General features: G+C 40.7%; 1 protein-coding gene across 1 annotated transcript in view; it reads right to left on the minus strand.

Moving 5' to 3' along the window:
* Positions 1 to 24,812, minus strand: part of elp4 (elongator acetyltransferase complex subunit 4) — a 62,338-nt gene that overhangs the window by 32,333 nt on the left and 5,193 nt on the right. The window contains exons 3-9 of the mRNA XM_005915124.3: positions 21,323 to 21,444; positions 20,005 to 20,139; positions 18,457 to 18,593; positions 15,687 to 15,771; positions 12,786 to 12,974; positions 9,433 to 9,541; positions 7,081 to 7,187 (exon numbers count right to left, since the gene is read on the minus strand). Of these exons, the coding sequence (XP_005915186.1) occupies positions 7,081 to 7,187; positions 9,433 to 9,541; positions 12,786 to 12,974; positions 15,687 to 15,771; positions 18,457 to 18,593; positions 20,005 to 20,139; positions 21,323 to 21,444 (884 nt within the window). The remainder of the gene's footprint in view (positions 1 to 7,080; positions 7,188 to 9,432; positions 9,542 to 12,785; positions 12,975 to 15,686; positions 15,772 to 18,456; positions 18,594 to 20,004; positions 20,140 to 21,322; positions 21,445 to 24,812) is intronic.

Here is a 24,812-nt window from a genome sequence, read left to right on the forward strand (position 1 = left end):
TTGTTTGTTGTTGTATTTTTTAAAATCAGGATTGTGCCTGACTATGAGGAAAAGGAATATCAGAATTTACAGTGGCAAACTTGACACTCTTGCAAAGAGTTTTTAAGACTTGCACGGAAAGTGCATAAACCTAAGGCAAAATTAGACAGAGTCTTTAAAAAGATAGGAAATAACAAAAAGTAAATAAAAATGAAGAAGCCAAATATACAGTGAGACTTGGTTTATAAGCACCAGAGGGCCTATAGTTCTCCAGTCACTACCATTATGTTAATACGAGCCCTTTTTGAACAGGCTTACACATACCCTATAGTGCCACAAGACCCCATGGATGCGGGGTGGCATACACGTTATAGCCTTTTTGCCTTTCTCTAATGGGAGCTGAAGACAACTAGGGCTACTTTAATCAGGTCTGAGTCCAATGTGGCCAGTCTAGTCTGATGGGGGCTGAGTGGTCCATGGACCATGTTAAGGGTTCACTGCTCACTGATGAAACAGCTTCACTTCCAGGATGAGTTCAAGCAGACCACACTCTTACTCAATCTGGCAGGAGGAGCACATATGCCTTGTTTTGTTTTGCTTTAATACTGTCTGTTTGAAAGAAAAGTTTTGGCGTTTTGTTGATATGGTATGGAGGGCAGCACATTTGGCTGCCCCAAATATTCTCGCACTGAGCTTTGACTTGGCTACAACAAACACAACTGCTACTGCTTTTTCTCCCTAGGTGCTGGACAATGAAAAAAAATGCTCATTTGGACTGTTTTAACCAGTGTCTTTAGTGATTTTCTGAACCTTGACCTTGCTTGCACAAGCACATCTTTAATAGCTTGGCAGACCACATATAGCACTACAGGGAGTAACATTTCCACTCCCACACATAAAACTCTGCTGATTTGTTGTGGCATTAGTGGAGTGGATTTGGTTGTAGGTTTGTGCTTGTCTTAATTAACACATTTATCAAAGGTCGCTATTTAATAAATACATAAACTTGTGCAGACAACCTGAATCGCACGGATGTCAAGTGCACCCAAAAACAAACAACCCCCCACACCTCTTAAGAAAAAAAAAAAAACTTGCACATTTTTGCAATCCACACACACACACAAGACTCAGCCACGGTATGAGCTAGGCTTTTCAAAGACACATGCACATTTGCAGAATAGATAAAAACTCTGCTAAATAATAGATAACAATCTGATGTATGTTGAGAATATTGTTCAGCTGAGGGGTGCGATGGCGTGCTACTGACTGGCCTGCACCAAATTGTCTCTCTTGTTTTCATACACGCACAAACCATAAGCACACCTCATTCCCAAATGCAACAGAGGTTGATGTGCACCAAGGGAGGAAGTATAAATAATTCAACTGAAATATTATTCCAAGGGTACCATTCCCATCTGATCGTGATTCCCAAGCCACATGTGGGAATCACAAGCAGGTGTATGGAGTTTTCAGTGTCATTAATAGGTTCAGGAAATCCTGTAAGCCCACTGTTTCAGATTTCTTTTCTTATCCGACGAACCGTCATTATGATCTGCTATTGGAAGTAAATATTAAATGACTGGGTTCAGCTCTTTCTCCATTTCTGTTCTTCTCAGCATTGGCTTTTCTCTGATCTTTAACACTGGGCATTATTGTAGACTTGGGGAGTCTTATATACGATTAGGCATCGAATACAAACAACCATATAAACAAATGTAAAAACAAGGCCCTGAAGCTTGTTCTCTGTCGAATTCATTATGTATTTTACAATTCTTTCTTTCCGTCCCTTTTAGACGGTTTGGTGCCTCTGAGGAAAAGCCCTCATTTTAATTAGACCTGACCTGAGAATCACTTAACTGCTCCTCTCCGCTCATGCCTCCCCCTCCTCTCCAAGTCTTCGCTCTGTTCCTCACATAGGTCCATTAACACCCTTCCCTTGGCACCCACAGGCTTCAACAGGGGGGCAGACGCAGGCGTTGTCTTAAAGACGTTTTGAGGACATGCCAAGAAACATTAACCTTCTCTATACACCTCCCTCGGACTCTTTCAGTTTGTCTTCCCGTTCTTCTCAAGTCTTATTCTTTTCATCACTATCATTATCCTCTTAATATTATTTTCTGCTATCTTGTGGCTTTCCTCCAACGCACGTAAAAGTTAACTACTCACGTTCATGTCATGTGGGATGGAAGGTTTTTGCACAACTTGAGAAGTTTTTGGGAGAGAGGAGTTGGTAGTGTCAGAGGTAAATATATAATATAGTGTAAAAAAAGTTCAAATATGGTAGACTCTGCATTTTTAATAGCATTTAAATATGGAGATTTAAATAATAGAAAAATCTAATCAAAACCAGATTTAGAGCAGTTCTAACAAGCTTGAAAGTCAATATTTGGTATGACCACATCCATCAACGCAGCTTGAATTCTCTTAGACAAGCTTTTTCTTTAAGTAGTCTTCAGAAATTGTTCTTCAGGCTTCTTGAAGGACATTCAAAACCTCCAACACAAGTGGCTGAAGGGCAGTCCCAAACATAACCGAGCCTCCACCATGTTTTACAAACAGCTGTCGACACTCCATGTTCTTCCTCTATCCTGAACTCCTTTACACATGCAGTCTTTGCTGCATTTTTTTGCCATTTCTCAAGGACACGACTTTCAGATACTGTTCGACTGCTGTAGATTTTTTTTAATTTATTTTTTGGTCTGCTAGCTCTGTTGTTGTCCACTTGTCCAGTTTCCCCAGATTTTCCATGCTGAGATATGTCATTTTCAGCTACTAGCTCTTAGAACTTCACCTTGTTGGTGAAAAAATATTATTTCATATGTGTCAAACGATTTTATCTTTGGAATTTTTTTGTTGATTCAGCTAAAAAAAATGGAAACAAATGAAATGTTGACAGGCAGCTAGTAACAATGTGACAAAAGATTCAATTTAAAATGAGTTCTTTGACAAGTTGTCTGTCATGTACGGACAAAACACTGTTTCATCCTTCTAGTTCTAGTTAGGTTCCTTTTAGATGCTTGAATAAGTCATAGGTCAACATTAAGAGGTTGAATTAAAAGTATTTATGCTGAAAATAAGTGAAATCGCAACCAAAGTCCAAAGAAAATCTGAAGCTATCGTGTTTTTATTTAATTTAATAACTGTACAGTACTCTGTTTATACTAACCATTATCCTTAATGTAAATATGTAAGAAAAATTGTGTATGTTTCTGTTCTGTGTCCTGTTTGTTGTATATGTGTCTTTCTGGCTGCTGTTACAACCAAATTTCCCCTTGTGGGGCAATTAAAAGATTATTCTATTCTATTATCCTTCAAAGTAAATAGCAGAAATTAATATTAACTGTACCTTGATAGGTGACAGAAATGGTTAAGCCATTTCTAGTTGACCCTGAGGCTGGTTTGGACTGACACCTCAAAAAAGTGGTGTCATACAAATGAACCAGGATGTGCAATATTATTACACGTAAGAAACTGTGATGCAATCCCTATATTTTATATGACCTTTGTCATCATGTGTCATCCTTTCTTCACCAGCTTCCTTTCACTGACTCCTTTCTCTTTATAATAATGCAAAATACTCTAAAAATATAACAGTTCTCAATGACATGAAACTTTTCCTATGTATACACTACACCGCCATAGCAAATGACTTGTCAGAGCAACAGACATCTCCGCATAGCATCTCTAATAGAGGACTAATTTGACATAAATCCTTGTCTTATGGCGTATTTGACCCCGTGACCTACCTCTGGCACCCCAGTACCCCACGGGCACACTGCCTGTCAGTTTAAAGGGTCAACCAAAGGTAAAGAGAATGTACTATCTACAATCTTCAGGGCTTCATCCTTAAAGCATCTTCCCTTGTGAAACCACTGACAGAAGCCTGTATTAGCTGAGTGGCTGGGAAAATTCTCACACACATTGCGTGTTTTCAGAAAGTGTCTAACAATTAAGGCGTGTCCGCATTTCCCAATACATATTTGCTTGTGCCATTGCATGAATGTCAATATCTGTATGTGTGTGAGAGCAAGTATTGTTTGTATATGTCTCTCTGAGTATGTGTTAATCTCTTAAACACCTAACACTCCTCTACCTGCTCAGACAGGGCCACGGGTTAATTCTGGCTTCAGGCGTCGTGGCTAATAACTGCTCATCAACCGCAGCTTGAACTCTGAGAAACATCATGAGCTATCGTGGTGACCTTAAAAAAAGAACCAACAGAATACCGATTGAGGAATGGGGGAATTTATTTGCTAAAACCAAAACCCACCATTTAAAAAATAAAATCAAAACTAATAAATACAAGATCACTTTCTTATAAATAATCTCTGCACTCTGTGAGCTGGCAAACAAACACTTTCCGCATTCCAGAAATGTTAGGGGATATAAACATGAGTCAAACAGCAGTTAAGAAATTAGTTACCAGGACAAATCTATGTGTGGCTGGGGAGACATGCAGCTGCCTGACCGAGCTGGTGAGAAGGTAGCACTGTCAATCATCTGTCACTTTCCACCACCGCATCGCAAATTAATCCAGATAGATGATAAATAGAAAGCTGCCGCATTCAGTGCCTTTCATATATGGAAAATGAGTCAACAGTTGAAAAAGGTACATAGCAACATGGATCTGTTGAAGACTGAGCAGTAGAGAAAATGTTGTATTACGTGGCTCCAGGCAGAAGAGTTGTAGCATGAGTAAATGAGGTGATTAGCAGGGATGGTGTGGGCTGTCACACGTCAGACACCAGGCTTAAAATCCAGTCACCATCTTATGTGTCAATCAGCGGCCCACCGAGGCAGTCAACCAATAGGTCAAACACAGTATACACTGAGCAATGTATGTGTGAGATGCACACCAGTAGACATATATACCCATACTCTGCAACAGTGAAGGAAGAGCACGTGCATTCATACCTTTGTGACATTTCTAACTCAGATAATGTACAAATTAATGACAGCGAATCACAATGCCAGAGAACACAACACAAAGCACATAATAGGGCATTACAATGACTAATATGTGTTTTGGCTGATTTGATGCATGACTGGTGACACGATGTTCTCTGGAAAATTCCCTAACATATAGCAATGTCTCATAGGACTGTGACATTTTATATTAAGTACGATCTTGTGTCAACAAGTGCATCCATTTTACAATCCTTAAAAAAATCATAGGTGGATATTGCAGAAGTTTTAAGCATATGTTATAAAGACACCGATATGGAAACGATATATATAAATCTTATAAAGTTTGTATCTGTCTTGTGTGAAACTTATATGAAAAGCATACAAGAGTGAAAACAGATATAAGATCCCTTGAAAAATTATATAAATGAAACTTGTATGTTTTGGATACTTCCTAAAAGAATATATGAAAGTAATGAGAAAGTGGCCACTTTCATGAGTGAATCATATAAGCCTTATATGATTCACTATATTAAGTAAGCCAAATCTTATGCAAGTCTTTTATAAGTTTTTACTATTTCTTTTCCATATGGGCAGCGCAAGAGTATGACTCCCACTCAGCAAAAAACTTCAATAAAGCTCCTTAAACAAGAAAGGCAGACAAAGCTTGGTCTTAACAATGTGCTGCTGGAATATATGACAGGGGATCCAGGCCCCACAGAGCTACTGGGATTCTCTAGGCCTCTGAACTCCTGGCCTGCCCAATACAGAGCCTAATTAAAAGACCATTTAGGATAACTACCTTGACTTTTACAAACCTAATAAATCACTGGAGTGGTATGTTGGGGAAATCAGAGAAAGGAGGAGGGATTGGGACAGACAGAAGAAAGGGTTGGAAGGGCAGTTAAGGCGGGCAAAAAAATGAGAAAGGATTGACCATAAGATGGAGGGAAGTTTGGGGGTGGCACAGGCATTTCTCTCCTCCCCTACAAATCCTGGCTGAAACAATAGGAGTCACTAAGAGCCATGGACCAGAGGGTGTGATAAGGTAATGATAATGTAATGAGGACCAATCATGAGGCTGAGCTAAGAGGAGGGCCCCTTAATTTCTCTCTGGAGTGGCAGCTCAGTGACAGACTGATTGCTCTGCCCAAGAGTGATCGTGCAAAAGAGAAAGAATATGATCAATCATACATCAAAATGAATGAAGAAAGAGGAAGCCCATACAATCACCTAGGTACACACAGTAAAATAAAATGCAATCCAAGAAAACATTTCCACTCTAAATTCTACATCATTTCTATTATTGATGCCACATTGGTTGTTGGTATAGGTGGTGTATTGCACTTCATTACATCATTTTGCTCTCTTGTGTATATAATATACTGGATAAAATGTTAGAAACATTCACTAATACTCTAATTAATTTTAAGTCATACATGCAAATGCACTAATGGGTCTTTAGATGTCACACTGGAATTTCAAGCTATCTTACATATTAAGGTAATGTTGCTCCTTATTAGAGTAAGCACGTAATCTGAGAGCTTTTCTTTCTCTCTGCAAACCCTGTTTGTTGCTGTTGCCTCATTCTTGTGGCTGAAAAACAAAAGTACTGAGTGCTAAACTAATGCAGGGTCACATCCTTGGATCAGAGTCATGGCTGGTAACAAATTAATGCAATCCCAACATAAAAACATAGAAAACTACATAATTAACTGTCATAAGCAGCAGAAGCAGTATTGTGTATTTATGATTATAGATGGATTTTTCTCACTTTGTTGCCTCTTGGCATTACACTCAAATAACTGTGGTAGCAACAGAGTGTAATCAATAGCTTCTCCTTTGATTTTGTCACCCAATAGCAGACAAAAGTAAACAAAGGTTGGCAGAGCTTCGCCTACGTGAGAGAGTTCTCATCTGCACGAAGCAAATGTAATCTTTCTTAATAAATAATTACTTTGTATCGACATCGCTTTTGGTTTTAGGTTAATGGCTACAAGGCAAGTTACAATTAAAATAGACCAGGGAGGTAAAATCAGAGCAACTAAAAAATTCAAACATTTTTTAAAAAAGAAAGAAAAACAAAAAAAATCTGATGAGATATCACATTATACAGGGTTTAACGGGTGTAACCCTTGGAATACTGTCTTTTTAATGAATAGATCCTGGTTACGCTGAGTACCTTTGACAACATACCTCAATACTGAACTGTTTTCTCTTGAGCTTAAAAGCCAGGTCCTTGTGGTCAGGGAGTTGGCTCGCCAGACAGTTCAGGTAAGGTACTTGGCGTACGTGTAGCAGGCCTGTGAAAGGAAGAGGGAGTAGATTAAACCTGAAATACCACACAAAGTAAGAGCTTCCTTTACTTCTTCCTGCCTTACTACTTCATTTATTACAGAGCATGTGTATTTTATTTGACTGTGCCAACAGAAAACCCCATTGTGTTTCTCACACGTGCCATTTTTTATATAAACATAAAATAAGTGACAGAATTTTACAGATTTACTGAGTTACTACCAACTAGCAAGAAAATTAACCTTCATTATTAAGCTCAATACCCCCATTTTGGAAGAATGCTGTTCCCCAGCACCTTTCAAGGTAACATTTTAGTATGTAGGCAGTAGCTGTATGAGAAGAGCTAATAAAAAATTGCTAGTGACCCCACGTTGACCTCAGCAAAAACTAATATTAAGTTTGATAAATCCATTCGTAAATGCAAGTCTTCATGTCTTTACAGTATTTTAGTAACAGATTATATTTTTGAATGTTTCAAAGTTTTGCAATGGCTTTCAAATGTCTAACTGATCATTATAAGGTGAAGGATTTTTTAAAGTTTGGGGGTTTGTTTTGAAAATTTGCATCTGTACAAGAGGATTAAATTTAAGGCACAAATTAATTGTAAAATTACTAACAACTAAATCTGCAATAGAATATACTGAGTAAATGTCATTGGCAGACTGAAATGAAGAAGTATTTTGTTCACATATCTGCATGTTAGACTTTTCCTATGATTTGGAGTATGAGCGAATAAAATTTGCCAACTTACACTGGGACATACTAGAACAATAAGGACACAAGACAAAAACGCAAGCTACGGATTCTTACAAAGTTTTGGTGGATTTTTTCCCCACACTCTTAGTCCTCAATTTATTCACCCCAGTTTTCTTAAAACTGGTTACATACTGTAAAAGTAGGGAGGTATAAATAAGTGTGAGAGAGAAAAGGAGTGATCGAGGGAGTAATGGAGAAAGGAAGACAGACATAAAAAGCGGGGGATGGTGGGTTCTCTCCTCTGTGCACTTGGGTGATTTCCCCTTGCCTGATTTGCAGTGACAGGCTTCCCAGCATGCTTTGAGCAGCCCTCAACTGCTGCCGCAAACACGCACGCGCCTCCGCACGCACACTCTCACACTCGTACCAGATGCGTTTGCACTCATGAGCACACATCAAAACAATTGTACACGTAAATGTATTTCATAACCCAACCAGAGATTCTCTGGCTGGTTGAACAGGGCAAACATATATTTGAACAAGGTGTGCAAACAATATTAACTGCAAATTAAAAAGAACGTTCTGTTTTGTTTTTGCAAAACAAAATCATTAAAAAAAATTATACATCCTCACACTCATGTTGCATGAGCTGAAAAGCCACCTGCCCTCACAATGCAGAGGAATGTGATCACTGCTGGGATGTGTGATCTAAATAAAACATGCTGTTGGATGAAAACAAAATCTGCCATTGAATGTTTTCAATCTCATCCCTTCATCTGTCACAACTAGGGCCGTCTAACACGAGGGGGGGTGGAGGGGGGGTGAGAGGAAAAGCGCAAGAGCGAGTGGGAGAGTTCGAGAGGCACTGCTAAAAATACCCAACTCGCTTAAACTGACCTTTATGCGTGGAGGGTGTGATAGAGTGACAGAAAAGAGGAAAACATGCCGGAGAAAGAAGGAAAGATGAAACTGTACAGAAAAAGTGATGGTGAGGATGAGGAACGCAAACACAAACTACGGTGCCTGCCCTCCCTTCGTGTTTCCTTATTTCTTTCTCTCCAAGTGTCCCTTACCAGTGTCCTTTCCCCTACTGAAAGCCTTGCCCTCCATTTATTAGCAGAGCATGCTGGCCACGGAGACATTGACCGAGGGATAGAGCGATAGAGGCAGAGAGGAAGAGAGAGTGATGGTGAGAATATCGATTCCCCAGTGTTGGTCTGCTCTGCTCCAGAGCCTCAGGGGTATGGGACTGGGGATGAGAGTGGGCGAGGCGAGAGGGAGAGAGGCTCTGCTGGAGGGGGGAGGCAGGGATGGAGGGTGGGGGCAGTGGGTGCGAGGGAGAGGGGGTACAGCGTGGCAGCTGAATCCCCCCCGGCCTGTCTACTGAGGAGCACGTCTGATTGAGCAGCAGCACACTAACGCGCACTGACAGTCTGGCCTGCAAGGGGGCTGCCCTGCCTCCATCCACAGCCCAGCCTCAGCCTTAATGCACTGCCTGTATGTATGTGTGTGTATTTGATGGAAAAGAGACAGAAAGATAAGCGTGTGTGTTCTTACCATGGTAGTCTTTGTAGAGAGGGTTGGTCTCTCTCTCAGAGCCTTTGAATGATTCTAAGGCTATGGCATTGTCACATAGCCTGGTAATGTTGCCCATTAGAGCCCGGTCCTGTAGGACAGAGACAGACCAAGATTGAGGGAGGGAGGGAGGGAGGGAGGGAGGGGGAAAGAGACACAGAACATTAACAGGTAATTAAAAGCCTCCTGACGGGCCATCAGAGTTTCAATTAAATTAGGTCATCATTTCCTGTGACCAGGTCATTTCTGCCCATGGCTTATGTGAATGTGATGAGGGATAGAAGGGAAAGTAGTGATGGGGCAAACAAATGGAGATAAACCTTACGTCATAGATTTGAAAAAAAGAGAGAAAGAAAAGCATGGGAAAATGTGCCACACTGTAAATATTTTATTTCATCAAATGTTTCACGAAAAAGCTTATAGCTGGATAGCTGGTGCACAAACTTAAACCTGCACCCAGCAGGGGAGGACTGGGGAGAAGTTTGAGAAGTAACATAGGCTTGGAGTGGATAGCTCCCCCTACTGGTTTGCTCAGTGACTTGACAATAAAGTGGACAAATTAGGGCTGAATACAGTAGAGAAAAAGAATGAGGAAGGAATATACAAAAGGGTGGAAGCAGAGGGTAAAAGAGTGAAAGGGAGGAAGAGAGAGGGACATTGGGACATAGGGGGAGAGGGAGTCCTGCATTATTAATCCCTTTGCCTCCTGAATCATTCACATCCTTCTCTCTGTGTTGGCTGCCACCGCCTAATGCAGTTTTCATGCCTTCATGTCTTTTCCCCACTCTTTCTTCTTCCTTTTCATTTTTGTCCTACTTTTAAAGTATGCATATCCTACCAGTCAGTACCACCAGCACTTACAGAGAATCTGAAGTCACTCGTGCAGCAATTACAGCCAATTCGAGAGTTTCGATAAGCATTATTCAACACATTATTAAAAACACTAATGGCACAATATGACTCAGTATCTGAGCAATAGCCCATGAAAAACTTTATCTGTACAAATCTATTTAGAGGATTATAACTCTTCTGTGTGCACATAAATAGATAGATTAGATTCCTTATCAAGGAGTGATTTGTTTCAAACTTTCCACATAAAGCAGCTCAGTTTAATAGCAACAGGGCAGAATGAGGTCGGTAAGACACGCACATGCGCCTCAGCTTCTTGAGTTTTTAAAGCAATAAAAGAAATGCTCCCCTCTGCTGAATATAATTCTTTATATGTTATTTATAATTAATAAAGGGCTGTAACAAGACTCGTTTGAGTCTTGTAATTAAACTCTATGCTACCTCAATAAATTCAGATTAGGTCAGTGCAAATCCCCTGAAACCCTCAGCTTCAGCGGATGACCACTGTCTGACAGGTCACAGAGAGGGCCCAATGTTCACCTTATGCTGCAACATTACAGCTATTGTTGTTTTCATTTGGCTGTTTGACTCAATGGCATACAACTAATGCCACTGGGTATACATGTCATCAAGTAAACAATCTTATTAATATGATCCCAACTCAGTCTGAGTGAGTTAAAGCTGACTTTCTGATGATCAAAAGTTGAACAAAATGAAAATATGAAATATTCTCTTGAAGATATGCAAAGAAATAAAGTCAGTAACAGGAGTTATTTTACAATTGAAAAAACTGCTCTGCTCTTCGGTATTACAAGAATAGGCAAGTGCTATATTCATAGGTAAGACTGCAGCTTATATAAATGGTGTAGAGGCTATGTGGACATCTTTCTGGACGAGCTGCAATATTTATGTCAATCAGGACAACGCGTTAGTCTGAGCACCAGGTGAGTATAGATGAGAGTATAGATGCGTTATGGGGAAGACTGTGAACTTTACATTTGTGTGTGGGATGGGTGTGGTAGCAGGACCAAGTAAGATTGAGGGGAACCGGGCTAAGACGAGCTTAATTAATATTTCAGATGGATTGTAGCACTGGGCTGCTGTGAGTAGGCTTTCAGTGAGTTGTTCAGCTTCCCAAGCTGCTCAATAATGCATTGAGTATTGTAGGCTAGCAGCAGTGGGCTAGCTGGCCAAAACAATAGAGCCTTGGCCAGGTAGCCCATTGCTACTAGTCTAGACAGTTTTCCAAAGGCCATACCTTCTCCATTATAACTATTTAAGAAATGCTCTGGCACAAAGAAACTCTTCTACCATGTCAAACTAATTTCTGTTATCAATTTGAAATGAGTAGGTTTTACACACCACTGCCTTCAAACGATTAATCACTTTACTGAGTGAATGAAATTCACATTAATTGTATAACTAAATTATATAACTAATAATAAGGTCACATAGCCCTAATTACCTCTATGTTGGCTTAGTTACTGAACACCTAATTCAGTCCAAAATCTCCTCTCCTGTTCTTCCCCAACTCATTCACTTCTCTCCCCAGGGTGGAGGAGGGGGAGGGGACAGATTAAGGGTTTGGAAGCTTGGCCAGAGTGGGACAGGGGGACCGCTCCCACCACAGCTGACATCTGCTAGTTAGCCACTCTACCTTTTTTTGACTAGGCCAAGGCCGCTGTGCAGTGAGCACATATAGGCCTGGAGCCAGAGCAAGTTATGACAACACAGCTGTTCTGTAAGTTACTGACCTATATCTCTGTATAAAAGGCTCAGAAATAACAGTGTTTTCATGCTCATGTGATTGAGTGAGTGAGTAAGAAAGTAGGGTGTTACAGTAAAAGAGTGGGCAGGTTGAAACATTTTGGCAGAAAGTCTCAGATGGCTTTTCTGGTGAGTGTGCTTCTGTGGTTGACTGTCTGGGGGAGGGCTGTGGTTTGCCATATGCCTCAGCAGATGACTCCATCTTCACACTGAGAGGCCAGACTGGACACAGGCGCATGCACGTGGACTCCCCCCAATTGCCTAACCACACCACCCACCTCCTCCCAAGATTTACACTTACAACTCGCAACTGCAAGGACTAATATTAGTAAGATGATAAAATAAATACACAGGCTCACACTCTGCTTAAAACTCTAATTTTAAAAACAGCACCATAAACCCCCTCACAGATTCAAAGGCCTTTAAAATAAGTATGCAACTGACTGTGTTTGCTGCAAAAGCATGGCTTCCAGGAAGTGGCCTGAGTCATACCAAGGTGACACTGAACTACAGGGTCAGGAGGATGACACAGTACAAAAGACTTCATACTATGCACTCTACTAATAAAAAAGACATAATCAAATCAAGTTTAGAACATCCCACTGGAGGAAAGAGACACAAGAATAAATGTTTTTGCACATAAAACTACCGACAAACCTCTTTCAAAAAGAGATTCTCAACTATGTTTAACTGTTTACACGTGTCAACCAGTGTTTTACCTGAATAAGATGAGAAGGAACAGTAACTACTGCAACTGACAGTGATGACCTCAGTAAGGCACGCAGTCCATAAAGAAAGGTAGTCAAGGCGTGGTTATGCATGGGGTCGTCGTGGCAACTCAGGTCATCATTCCACAAAGCTGACCCAAGAGAGTGAAGCCCAACACGCAAGATATTACGAGACATGGACTATAAGATAAAACAAAAACAAAAGAGAAAAAAAAAACAGGGTCAGAAACACAGAAAATATTCAAGAAAGAGTCATGCAAATGTGTTTTATTTTACAGTACAGTCGAATGCAATAACACTGCTTCTGAACATTATCTGAGAACCGCTTTTAAATGATTTCAGTAAGCTGCTGTGGTCTTGGGTAGTATTCCCAAACTTTGGAAGAGAGCGAATGGACAGTCTGCTTACCAGCACAGACAATCCGAACACAGTGCCCAAACGTGACTGGACACAACTGCCCAATCACAGAAGCCATCTGACACACGCACAATGGACCTGTCAGACAGGCTTCCAATATGGCCGCCACCCAGAAACTCCAGCACATTCTTGGCACCACAGCGATGCGCTGCAGCCAAGGGGGCCTGGGTAAGGGTGGAGTGCCTTCCCTTGAAACCCCCCCACCTCACTACAAGAGATCAACGGTAACCCACTCTCATGGGCAAAGAAAAAAAGTGGCCAAACAGTGGTGGGATATATATATCACTGAAACTGAAAGAATGGAGGAGCCTGTCCAAAGTGTGAGAGTTTTTTAGCCTTTAGTACAATTGCCTTTTATTTGGGGTTTCGTAAGGATGGCTCCTAATTACTGAGGTGAGAGCCAAAAGTGATTAACAAAGTCTTGGCCTAAAATCTGCTCACTTTTTGCTTTTGTCCCCCAGTCTCTTCTCTTCTTTATCCCTCCCCCTCTATTATCTCAACCCTCCCGAAATCTCCTCTGCCCCACTCCCTCCTGCTTCCTCTCCCGACAACATGACCTAAGCTTCATTTGGGTCTGGAGCAGAATCACAGGGATCTTAGAAAAATAAACCCCATTGTTTCTGGGAGATTTTTTTACAGTCAACTCATGTTGACTCATGTTATTCACCACCAGTGCTTCATTTCTATACCTTACTATGCTTAAATATGAGTTTTATGTGCGCTTCCCTTAAGTCACTTTCTTTGTTGAGCAGTCTCTTCAATCACGGGTTTTGTGGGACACAGAATTAGAAATTTATTTCTGATCCAGGAGATTTTTTTTTCTCTTTTTAAGTGCCCTTTCTCACTATCCCTCAGTCATGTCTGTCCCATCTGAAACAACTGAAAATAAAATAAAATAAATAATAACAACAAAAGTTGATCAAATGGACCAATACAGCAAGGCCGTGATGATCCATTTGGCAAAGTAAATCCATTGGGTATCCTTGTTGGTCTTCAGACAACAATTCTGACGGCTAAAGAACCAAATGGGACAGGCAAAAAAAAGAAAAAAAAGAAGAAATTTATTTCTATGTGCAGCCCAGCAGGGGGGAGCTGTGGTAACATCAGTGTTGCTGTAGCAACATTAGCAAGGGAGGCCAAACTTAACTCCTATAGTTAAGCCTATAGAAAAATCAGGGAACAATGCCAATAAGGTCCAGCCAGAAGCCAGCCATATAGACTACAACAAGCCTGGAACCCCGACCTAATCAGCCAGTGTTTGTGGAGGCTCACACAACTCAACGGAATCCACCAAAAACATGCACAGGGAGATTAATCAACATTGTAATCTGTTATTTACAATTTATATTAAACCATCACAATATGAGCAGTCTCCCAAAAGCAGATAAACGAATCAACATAAAGATGCATACACACTATCATCCATACTGGCCTTTTTTCTGTGTGTGCCCATGTCGCCCTGTGCTAGTCTGCATTCCTGGACTGTGCCAACAGCACATCGGGCGGCCACACTGCTTTAATGATGTCAGCAGTTAATCTGGTGTGTGATTGACAGCGCTTGGGGAGGGAAAGTGGGGGGTAGGGGAGGTAAATCTTGTGCGTGAGTGACAGGGGGGGAGAGGTGGCTCCAGGTGACAAGCAGAGGGGTCACAGAATGTAGGTGAATAAGGCGCGCACATATGTGTGTGTTCATACATGCACATGCACGCACTGGATCACAAATAATAGAGTTTACATTCTTTTGTGAATGAACACTACTTATTAAGTATTGTTTTAAATTAACAGTAGGACATTTAATAAACAAGTATGGAAAGTGAGGTAGATAAGGCCACAAATGCTTCTGGCACTCTGAAGAGAACCGGTGATTATTCCGAAGATTTATGTCAAAGATAAGACACACAGCTGGGAACACACAGGTGAGGTCAACCTGAGCAGGTGAGAAAGAGGTAAACAGGCTCAAGTAGTGGTTGGGGGTCACAGATGCAGATCTAGTATCTCCCTCTGTGCTACTCCAGTGCTTGTAACAAACATTTATATGAACAATAGCTTGTAATTAAAAGTGAGCTTAAGACGTGGTATTTGTAACCTGGTACAGTTTCAGAATTCAGCATCGTTGCCATACACTTACCATAAACAATAATGCACACAAAACATGGTTTAGGTTATATCACAGAGATTTGGATCACCCAGCACTGATAAGTGTTTCTTTGAACATTTTAAAAACTGCAACTGGTTGAATGGGCAGAAAGGAGCAAATTTAAAACTGAAGGATCACCTGAAGTGGATCATATTTTTATTCGATTGTTTTGTTTACAGTTTTAGCCAAAAAAGTAAACCCATAGAGTTACATCTTTCTATGTGTATTAGATGTTTTTGTTGAAGGGACGGGCTGCAATAATTGAAAATACAAACTGTAATTGCAAAATCATCCATTTCCAGACTCTCAAATGAAACAGATATAATACTGGTTCTTACCATGGGGGTAGACAAATCAAAGCCTTCTCTGTGTATGACCTCTTGAAGGGACTTCAGCAATGCAGAGTAAGACTCAATCATGCGACTGGAGAGAGCACAGGGTAGGGCAGAAAGAATGGGAACAGTGAAGCAGACACCCAGAAAGAGAACACAAAAGGGTTATTTAATATATGTAAATTGTCACTGAGACTATTTTGATAAAACTGGGCCAAGCCTATCACCGCAGTAGTTTAATCGTCTATGACTGCAGCATGTTCTTCCTGACTGTGCTTTTCTGTAGCCACTGAAGCAGACAGATGATCCATATCAAGAGATCCAATTAATTTATTTGGTTGATTAAATTACAACATGACTGGTTCTCTGTCAGCTCCCTGAGGATCTGATTGTGCCGAGACAGACAGATAGACAGATGAGACGCGCATATGCACAAACATACGCACAGCAAAGATGATACGTGAGAAGGACAGGAGAATTAATGGGTTGATATCTAAAATTAACAGAGAACAGCATTTTGGGTTTAATCAGGGGTAAGATGTGCACCACTGCCAAAGGGCACACAGTGTTATCAGAGCAACATTTAGCAACAATCAAGGGACTTCCGTGTGTCTATAGGATGGCCGACAGGAATGTTAACCCCATCTTTTTACACAAGACCCTCCACTTAAGAACGCCCCACCATTGTAATGACCACTCTGTGGTAACTCACACTGGGCTGCTATGTCAGTTGTCAATTCGACCTGCAGGCTACAAAAGCTGATACACATAGATTGGTCACACGCCAATAGCCATGTATAAAGAACAGTAATACACACTCGTGTTGATTACACTTGGCCAAGTATATCCATGTACTCTATTTCAGTTATTCAACACAACAATGGTGCCTCCTGACCCCGCTGTGGCTAATGATAGAGCTGGCTTGGTGAAAGAGGGACACCTACCCTCCACGGCCTCTCTGCCCATGCCCCAGCTCTGAGGTAGGGGGCTGGGATGGTGTGACATGTAGTTGAGGAGGTTGCTACTGGTTGGCAGCCATTGTGAGAGGCAGCATTGTGTTTTAGCTACCCCTACTGAGCAACCCTCATTCAGGTACCAAAAAGGTCTAGGTGCTTAGCTACAGGGGCTAGTGCGTCAGCTAATTAGGATCATGCACAGGGAAGCTTCTTTATCTCAGCGTTCCTATTTCAGCAAGGGAAGAAAAGAGGAGAGAACGGGGATGCTTGGTCTTAAACAACAGGATCTGTATCACCTAGAGAGCAATTTGTGCCAATTATGCCTTCAAGTGAAACGAAGCAATTTAACAGCTAGGGTATCAACATGGGGCTTTGGACACGTGCAAGGGGGAGTAGCCTGCTTAGGAGTTTGTGTGGTACATGTGCGTGTGCAATGCACTGTGTATGTGAGCACATGCATGTGTGTTAATACCGGGGCGGGCTTAGGGCACAATGCTGCAGTGCAGGTGTAGTTTCCCGCTGTCAAAATGCCTGTGAGATCTATAACCCATTCAGACACTACAACAGCACCACTATGTCAGGCTTACTCAGATTCATCAGTGAACAAGATTTTTTTTCTTTTATGTTTTTCCATTAGGCAATGTTGAGTTATAACAGCTAGTGGTGTCCACTTTACCATCCACACTTTTGAAAGTGAATGTTAACAAAATTCAGTGTATTGGGACAGTTGCTCTGCTAAAGAGTCTGTTTGCTGACATAAAAGAAGAGTGATACCATAAAGCCTCCTCCACATCCTCTGTGCTCCAGATTGCTATATTTACCCTGTGTGTGTGTGAGTGTGCCTTCGTGTGCACTTGTGTGTTCAGCAACACTCTGAGTAAAGAGCCTACATGACCTCTGAACCCTAAGTACACTCAATGCAGGAGAAATCAAACAGACGCTGAGCAAACAAGGCCCTTATTTGAATAGACATACGCAACCTTTCCAAGAGCCTGAATGACTTGGGCCAGTGGCACGCTGCTCAGAACAGAAGACAAACCAGCCAGATTTGAATGAATTTGCATCAGTATATTTTTGAAAGTGGACATTTGACTCAAAAGTACAAAACAATGTGGATACTTTTGAGCAGGTATGTAAAAAGCACAAAAAAGCGATTTCAGCCTTACAGATATGACATTTTTGTATTTTGAAGAAAATCAATGAAAAGCATAAACTATTAATGCAAAATTTAGCAAGATGCATGCTTGCTTTGCTGCTATAACTAATAAAAACACATATAAACTTGACTGATTTGGGGAATAACAGAAAATTAGGAAATATAGTAATCATGTTTCATATAATTAATTCAATAGCAGTGGATCCTAGACTCAAAAAGGGACATATACATGATAAATTATGTTTTGTAAGCCATTAAAAAATATACTGTGTAAAATTATAGACATTAAAAAATGTAGTCAAGAAAAGAGAATATAATGATTATTAATCAAATAACAAGGAAAGCAATTATACCTTGCAAGCCTAAAGTTTAATAATTTCCTACAAATCTTAACCAAAGGGAGAAACCTCAGTCCTCTCATACTCTCTTCTTTAATTCATGTGACAGTTACAATACAGTAATGTTACCTTAAAATGATGTTGGTCTGTTTGCATTGTACCTGTATTCTGTGAAAAATGCCATGTTTGCTTACCTGTGTTCTGTGGATGATGTCTTATTTGTATAACTGTGTTTTGTGGGTGGTGTCGTGCTTGTGTGCCTTTGTTCTGTGGATCGTGTCTCATTGGTTTCCATGTGTTCTGTTGATAGTGTCTTGTCCTTTTACCTGTTTGTTGTTGATGACTGGGTGGGATGTTCTGGAAGGTAGAAGCGGTGGCACTTGGCTGCCTGGCGAATTTCTGGCTCCATTGTCTTGGAAACATCATAGTAATGCCCAAATCGGGAAGAAGAGGCCAGGGCACTCTGAAAAGGTCAAAGGGTCAATTTTTGGAAAGTGAAACAATAAAAAATCTAACCCAATTAATTTAAAAACCACTTTCAATAAAATCGGACACCTCTACCTGCTTTGAACTTTTTTAAATAATTGGTGTGTATTTAATGTTTTTCAAATAAGAATAGAACAGTTCACAAGAAAAAAAAACTTATTTGTTTTCCTAATTTGTAAAGAGTTTGTTTTTCCGCTCCATGGTAAAGCAATTGCATTGTTTATGGGTCATTCCTCCACATTCCTACAGCAGAGAAGTTAAATAACCACTATGACCACACTCTTAATCATTTCTTCACATAAATGTCCACTTCTGGCTGTGAAAGCAAACGCATCACGGACGCAGGGAAGGCGGATGTTTTCCTGCAGCTGAAAGAGAGAGTTTTAGCTCTTCTCTCTGAGTGAAACCAGGGATTCTATTGTTAAAGGGGCCCTTAATCTACTCCTAATCTGGATTAGGGCCCCCGGTGTGTCCCTCTCCTGGCGGGACGAGGGGGTCAGGAGGGCAGGGGGGTCAGGAGCTCATCTTCTCTTTGTGAGCTAGGCAACCCGCTTAGCGTTCCATCCTCGCCCTGACGGCCTCACCTTTGATCTGATGTCTTCATCGGGAGAGCAACTCAGTGGGCTATGCCAGGAGAGGTGTGTGTAAGGGGAAAGTAAGCGTTGACTCTGCGGGTGAATTTGGGATGCAAATCCTCTGGTTGGGCTTACTAGTGGTTTGTAAAGACGATTTTACAGGGGAAGGGGGAGAGGTGAGGAAAGGACACAGATATAAAGAAGTTTCCAGGGAGAGAGAAAGAAGGAGAGGATCCCCAGGGACACACTGTGTGCTGTTAATCCACATAGCGATATGGATTATAGAGCAACGGGGGTAGACTGCAGAGAAGTAGAAGGGGAGGGTCACCTCTCCTCAAAGCGGAAGAAAGAGTGTAGGGCTGCCGACCCTAGCAGGGGGAAAGGCAGGGATTTGGGGAAAGACAGAGGCGCAGGTCTGGGTCATAGGGTTGAGCGAGCAGACATGTCAATGCACAGGCTGCAAAGTACTCTTGTTTCCCAGGCTAAGCAGGGGTGCAGGCGTGTGTATATGTGTGTATATGCAAGTTGGGGACCAGTGAAAAGCCTACCTATTGCCAGTTAAGTGTGAGTAATCTGGCCCAGCTCTGAAAGGAGAGGCTGAGGCCTCATTCACCCCACAAAGGAGTTTAGAAGCTGATAGATTTAGTGGTTGAGACAATTGCCAAACCACTAAAGACCAGAGTGCCAGTGCAATCCATTGGCAAATCATCATTAACAGAGACACATTTTGAACTTTTAAGAATTAAAAAAAGATTACCTTTACTCCAACACAATAGGAGACATTATATATAATGTATATATCAATCTGACTACCTGTACTTTAGGTAGATTCTGATAGCGCCAGGCAATCTTCATAGCATCCAAATTGTCCTGGGGTTCACAAGACAGCCTGGGCTGTTCCACAGGCTTGTGAATGGCCACATCGTCCAAGATGGGAGCAGGGAGTTCCTGTTCAAAACAGTACATTACACTTCATGTAACTGGTATAAGGGTTAGTTATTTCTAATGGTATGGAAATTTTGAGTAGAATATGGGGACTATGGAAAGTCCCAGTGTAAGAAGATGTTGTTGAACCTGGGCATCAGTTTATTATGATAAAAAAACATTTTTTAAATCCATATAAAAGAATTAAAATAAACAGATACCTGTCATTATTACCAGTGGTGGGTCAAAAACTAGATCCTGAATGATTTAGCATCATAAGTGCCAATGAGTTTCTAATAACATGGTTTTTATAAAAGTTTATGTGCAGGCCAAATATTTTAAACTAAAAACAACTGTAGTGGCAACACAGCAGGATATATAATCATGTGTATTACATTACAAAAAAATAATAATCTAAAGACTGACTCATTGCAGAATTTAATCTCAGTTTCTAAGGCTTAACATAAATACAATGTGGAAAGAGATCCTGATAAGAGACTCAAAACTAAATCTCTCTAGTTAAGTAACAACAATACTACAGTGCATCACAACTTCATTTCTCCTTCTAAGCACTTAACTGCATCTCATGGTAATCCATAAAGAGGAACCTTAACATCAGAAAACTAGAATACTGCAAATGTAGCTGTGAAAACACTAAATGATGTGATATATTCCCATTGGGAGCCCCCCTCTCTTAATAAGTCTTTGATATGTAAAGAGAGGGTGACGCCATGACCCCTCCCACTATCAATCAGTGGGAGAGAGGCCCCCCTCCCTTATGCGGGGTGGCAATCAGCTTCTGGGGCTATGGTGCTCCTCACAAAGTGATACGTCGGGAAACATTTCAACAATGCTATAACCAGGCCACCCTCGACCTCCCAGATACCCCCATTGACCCTGACACATGTTAGCAAAAGCTGTGTGCCTGCACTGTAAAGCAGGTGGGGGTTTATATTATGAGCACAAAAAAATCTATCATATCTGTGTATATATATATATATAAATTATACAAACATCCACAAGTACTTTCCAACATTCAAACAAAGTTCTTTTTGTTTGACAGTTGTACGGGAAAATGTTAAAGCAGACATAACAACACAAGGCCACCTTGGCATCAAAGCTCGCAGCTTAGAAAAATAAATCATCCTCTGCAGTACCTCAGTTTCATTTCAAGTTGTTACAGAATTGCTGACACCTCCCCTCATACCTGTAAGATGTCATCAGGGTTATCTTGAGCTGATGCAACAAAAAGTTCATGCCGACACACCACTCCTTCTGCCAGGAAGTACTTGAGGATCATGCGAGAGTAGCCATCAAATCGGTCCTCCTCTAAAAAGAAATATTGATAAAACAAAGACAACAATAATTAGAATTTGATAATAAGTGGAAAAAAATCTCTGTTTAATGCCAAACTGTTTAATGCCAAACATTGTTGATATTCTTTCCTTCTTCAACATTCATTCACACATCACAGATCCAGCAGTTCATGACCACATCACAACTGCAAACTGTAATTGATGTAAGGACCACATTCTGGTTACCTTAAGAGGGACATGAAGTGGCAATCGACATGTCACAGGGACATGTAGTGTGATCTGACTATCAAAGTGGAGATGACATCTTCACCTTTCTTGTTAGGGTCTTAAAACAGTATTTCTATCATTTCGCCACACAGCAGTGGAGGTGAGACAAAGACACCTGCCTTAAGCATTCACCTGGACCCTCCCACTAAATGGAAAGGTACTACAAGTGACAAGAGAAGGCAGAAGTAGGATAAGGTAGGAGCTTCTCTCAAAATGCTTCCTGACACAGGTTCACATGAATCTCTCAGATTTTTGTGTGCATTCAAGTGGCAATGGCATCCTTTCACTATCATTCTCACATCATTTCCATCAGGTGTAGTTAACAGTGTAAAAAGTTAGTTGTGCACAGTGGGCAGATCTCTGCTCTGAGGGGTGACATTAGAGCCACATTAGAGGAGGCATTAAATGGACCGGCACATAATTCTAAACAGCAAACACACTTTCCCAAAAGTAGTCTTTGTTCTTGCGTACAAAGCAGCCACCCGTCCATTCCTCACCCCAAACCAGCAGAAAAACCTGCATCATCAATATGAAACCCTACAGAGCAGGGCCCAGAACCCTTCACAGCATGCTATTGCTGCTTCCTGTCACAATCACCATTTTGTAAAGATTTCATAGGCCTCTCTTCACAATGACAACCAGTGGGCACAAGGACAAAGGCAGCAGTGACAGTTGAAGGTAATGGGCATACAGCTGACAGCTTGGGAATGACATCCTGAGGTGTCATCCTCGAACATCCGGAGAATTCCCTTCTCCTCCCACGTTCCTGGTCCAGGTCCTCACCTACGGACTCAGGATGGCTAAGGAAATTCCATGGCTCTTCAATTTGTTGTCGGTGGGGCTCCCTGTTCTCTTATTGATGGGTTTCTAGGTCAGCAGGCCTTTGTGGCTTTCAGCAGGCCCCACAAAGACTCCCAGATGGGCCCTCTCAAGATGGGGCCTATTGTAGTTGTGTTTCTATGGGAGCCTTACAAATGGAACCTCCAGGAGTCATTAGGCAGTTGAGGCGGGGGGTATGAGGAGGCGGCGGGAGGTGGCAGGGTATAGGAGCAACAGGGGGTGGGGGACAGTCATATCTTTGAGGTAGATCAGTCACTCTGGACAGTCATGGGATGATTTTTTTCCCCCATCTTTGTTGTTTGTTTTTTTTTTTGGTTATTCTGACTAAGGTTCGATAAAGGGGAATGCCTCTGCTTCATTTGCCTTCAAACAAGGGAGCAGGAGAGAAAGAGTCCTGAATCATATCTACTAAAGCTGCAGGGGAGAAAATATCTAGGTCACAATGTTTCCCCTTGTATGTCTTTGGTCCATAAAGTACTATTATTATTATTTCTACTGAGCAGCTGAGTTAAATTTAGGACACACAGCAGGTAAACAAAAGAATACAGTTGTTTAAAAAAGCTTTCAAAAAGTGAATCACTACTATAAACACTACTACAAATAAGGGTTAATTTAGCAGCATTTGCAAGCCTTTAATGTCTATTAATGTATCTCCAATGGTAGGGTTCAACTCACAACTGCCATTTGTCTTTGGGCAGTTTATTAATGTTAGACCTATGGTGTTATGATTTTTCTGACTGATCACCTTGACACCAAAAAATATACCTTTAAAACATATTTAAAATATTTGTGTCCTTAAAGCTCAGATAAGAAGCTATTCATAGAGAAAATACATAGAAAAAACATCTCTATTTCCTCCAAAAGAAAATACTTTTATTTTATATGTAAGTCTTATAAGACCTACATGATTCATGTTATTGTTCACATTTCCCTCATAACATACACTTGATTTATACGTAATTATTATTGAGTTTTAACTGAGAACCTTTACTTGATTTTTCTTTGCTTTTATCACTTTTTATAAAGTTTTTTGTTTACCATATATTATGAAGGTATATTAACGTATATGTGAGCTATATTAAGCCTTAACTGAGTTATTTATCACCAAGAATACCCATTCAACCAATAAAAATAATTTTATTTTGATTTGGCAAAAAAACGAGTGATTTTCACATCTCTTTCAGTAGGCTCTGGGACAGTTTAATATTAAAATGTATTGAGTTTAAAGTTTCAAATATCTAATCTACGGCTGTCACATCAGAAATAAAAATAACTAAAGTGAAAATGTTTATTTTATTGCTTTGTGCTAAATCCCAATATTAATCACTTTCTGTAGCATTAATCTCTCGTCTTTTGCTATTAGATTTTTTTTGTGTTCTATCATCATTAATTGTTAATGTCTCCAACTGAAGTAGGTGGCACTCGTAGGGATCATTTTGTGCAGAAAAAACAGTCATATGACTTGTGAAATCCTCCTTTTTTATGCGAGCATGCACATAGCTTGAAGTTGTCAACTATTGTTGTGATACCTGTTATCTCTGACTGGGGATTTAGATTTTGTCAAGCCAGCTAAAACAAAGAAAACCCAGCTATGTTGAACTTCCTTACTTTATAGTATACCCTTCAGTTATCTTTTGTTTTTCATCTAAATCTGACTAAACTGAACCAACTGGCATCCAACCAACTCTTACAACTGAGTTTGAGTTGTGAGTTACTTCAGGATTGTCCTTTTTATCGCATATTTAAGTTATACCACCTATGCCACTAAGCATCCCGGCGGAAATTTTACCATAATAATAACAGTTAAACATGTCATCTTCTCAATCACCATCCACATTGTGGTCAATTCTCAACATAGTCCATATGTATATAGTCAAAGAGCACCTTTATTCACATGTCATGAAATGTAGTGAAATTTAACGGTGATGGCTGATTAAAGAAAAGAGACATTTACTAAAACTATAAGAATGAGACCATACATGACCAAAATAATAAAAGCTTGGAGGCTTTGTTCCTCCTCTTGCAAAAACACAGAGATGAGAGATCTTCAGACAGCAGCCATACTGGACTGATCCCCCTCTGGATGACAAATCAGGATGGACAGCTCAAGACACTTCAAAGGCAGACAACGACCAGTCTGATAATTTTATGTCTGTGTCTCACAAACAGGCCATCACAGCTAAAGGGGCAGAGTGTAGGAGACGACTGCCTGAAACAAACACAAACAAACACACACTCCAAACTCCCCCCATTCCACCCACCCACACAACAAAA

Source organism: Haplochromis burtoni, unplaced genomic scaffold (genome assembly GCF_018398535.1).
Source record: "Haplochromis burtoni strain Fernald_Lab_line unplaced genomic scaffold, NCSU_Asbu1 Contig_11, whole genome shotgun sequence".
NCBI lineage: Eukaryota > Metazoa > Chordata > Actinopteri > Cichliformes > Cichlidae > Haplochromis > Haplochromis burtoni.